Raw genomic sequence first — 2,640 nt, 5'->3', positions numbered from 1 at the left:
GCCTCAAACCACAACAGCATGGAAGTACCCTACAGTTCTCTGCCAGCTAACAAAGCAGACAGGTTTTTTCATGGTGTGCACTTTTTAAACAAAATTCTCATTTTCAAGAGGCATTTTTCTTTTTGCTCAGCTCTAAAGCAGAAGAGTTGGAGGTGAACTAAGACCCATATGGTATATAGCAGCCACAGCCTCTAGGTCACAGGACACATCCTCATATCAGACACCAACTGCCAGATCTCAGTAAATATGAATGCTACAAAGTGGGCCAGAAAGAAAGAACAAAATCCTCACATTTTGTTACCACTGGAGGCAGATAGAGACTGAACAGGGAAAGTAAAGCTGATGATAATTTTCCCCTTAAAGGAAATGAAATATGCTCTAGAGATTGAAGTTATGCAGAAAACTGCCATGCTGTTCACCAAAAAAAGCTGTTAGCACTGGTCTACAGCCTGGCATTTACAGATCATCATAAGCTTTAAAGACGTACTAAATTCACCACAGACCAGAAATTTTTTCCTGAAATTGATGTTTAACATCAATTTTAAGCTTTTATATTAATTAAGAAGAAGTAAAAAAAAATTCACCAGATTGTATAGTTAATAGTAAAAGTCTGACTGGAAGTTCTTACTTGGTCTCACTGAAAAGTTCTCCATCAGTACCAAAGGCAATATCAAGGGGAGGCAGAAGTGTCTGCATTGAAAAAGCCACACGGCACAACTCTCGAATCAAAGTCCTGATCACAATGAAGTCAATTTCTGGTGGAAATGAAATCTTTGGGTTGATGTTCATGGAGTGAATTACTTCCTGAAAATAAATACAATTGAGTAATTTGAGCTCACTAGCACTTACTTACATGCAAGTATGACAGTCCCTCCTAAATACGCCTCTCAGTTTTTTATATTTAAAAAAAAAATAAGTCGGTATAAGCTCTCAGCAATCTTGTCTTAGGCTGTTCCAGAATACATTAGCTTCAGAAAATGTGCCGTTATTTTGGAAATGAAGTATGAGCTGCATTTCTGGCACCAATCGTATAAAGGAGATGCAGTTTTTCAGTAGAGCACAGCATTTAAGAAAAATACAAAATTTAGCTTACATTTATTTGACTAAGATAGTTACAATGTACCTTGTCAAAAAGATTTTATTCTAGCAGACAGAGACATTCTAGTCACAGGCAAATAAAACAAGTGATCACTGACCCACACCACAATATTATTTTAGAAAATAATGTGCTCCAAGACAAAATCCGTGCAATTCACCTTTTTCCCTTCTTCAGGCTACAGTGTATTTCTAGTTCACACACTTTGAATTCAGCAGCTGCTGAAACAGATCAACGTGCCACTTCCCCACTGCCCTTGGCTTACATTGACACTGGCTTGCACATCATAAAGATCCTCATGGCGAACTATATAATCCAGGACAGCATCTTCCAGTGACTCGGGCCCCGAGTGACCTAGAGACAGAGTGTCTCTTACACGTAACTTGAACTGCCTGTAGGCCATCTTTGCTGCATGAAAAGACTCCTGAAAACAAAGAACACCTAGTTAGATACCAAAGAGTGAGATTAATTTTTTTATCAATTGTCTGAGAGGGTAAACTTAACCCAGTATCGTCATTGTAAGGAGGAATATAAAACACTGCTTTAGAACTGAAAGTTAAAAACAGTACTCATCTGGAAGGACTTTTCTGATTAAATCCAGTGATCTATTTGCAGAAGACAGTATTCAAAAGCTTCCCACCTAACCTTCTATTTTTATGCCGGATTCCATCACCCACCCATGATCAATGGAATCCCATTTAAAGCTATCAACAGCAGAATTCAATAACATCATTTTATGTGCCACAGCCTAACATGTCAGACAGGACCACATCTTGTCTGTTGGGAAGAGAGTGTAAACTGAATGACAGTCGTGGGAAAATTAACTTCAGTAAGTGAAATGCGCTTGGGATCACATACGTTAGACACACACTGCCTCTCTGACACAGATATACACTATTTCATAGGAAATAAGATTAAGCACAGAAAAATAAAAACTAATTCCTTCAGACTGAGCTCATAGTAAATGTGAGGTATGTAGGGAATTTCAAGGGACTCAATAAAAACTAGAAAAGCACATGGCTACAGGCAAGAAGGAAGCATGATACGGAAAGATTTTTAGCTTTGTAAAATGTAGTATTCCCAACAGAATTCATCTAAATGAGGTAGTGTTGTTTAGTCCAAGAATCATCTACCTTTTGGGCCCATTCAGTCTTCTTATGTGCCACTTTTAGCACCTGTACTATAGATCACTGACCCTCTTCTAATGTCAAACACTCAACTGAGAGTTCAATGTAAAAGTGTGAAAGAAAGAAAGGAAAATCAGAAGGGCTAAAAAAAAAAAAAAGGTAAGTTTTCCTCTCCATGCTTCATAGAAATGCTAACTTCCATACAACTTAATCCAATCCAGCTATAATATTTTATAAAACACTTCTGACCCGTAAACTGAGAGGAAAGCTTTTTCTCACCACAGCTGCAATGTATATTATCCTCTGCACCATCTCGGCGTCACTGATGTACGTCCTCAGCAGGGCCTCTGCATCCAGGCGCTCCTGGGCGCCGATGGCGCTGAAGCGAGCCACCAGGCAGGCGCGGCGGGAGGCGTT

The 2,640-nt window shown here is 39.1% G+C and overlaps 1 protein-coding gene across 1 annotated transcript; it reads right to left on the bottom strand.

Moving 5' to 3' along the window:
* Positions 1-628: 628 nt before the first annotated feature.
* On the bottom strand, positions 629-2,634 carry SPATA18 (spermatogenesis associated 18; the record flags this gene model as incomplete). Its single annotated transcript, XM_008939588.1, has 3 exons — positions 629-804; positions 1,362-1,520; positions 2,503-2,634. Coding segments are annotated over 3 exons (467 nt in total), but the record flags the coding sequence as incomplete, so codon positions are not given.
* Positions 2,635-2,640: the final 6 nt, after the last annotated feature.

This window comes from Merops nubicus, unplaced genomic scaffold, assembly GCF_000691845.1.
Source record: "Merops nubicus isolate BGI_N331 unplaced genomic scaffold, ASM69184v1 Scaffold49770, whole genome shotgun sequence".
NCBI lineage: Eukaryota > Metazoa > Chordata > Aves > Coraciiformes > Meropidae > Merops > Merops nubicus.
The sequence above is the reverse complement of the archived record's forward strand: the minus strand, read 5'-3'. Positions and strand labels throughout refer to the sequence as shown.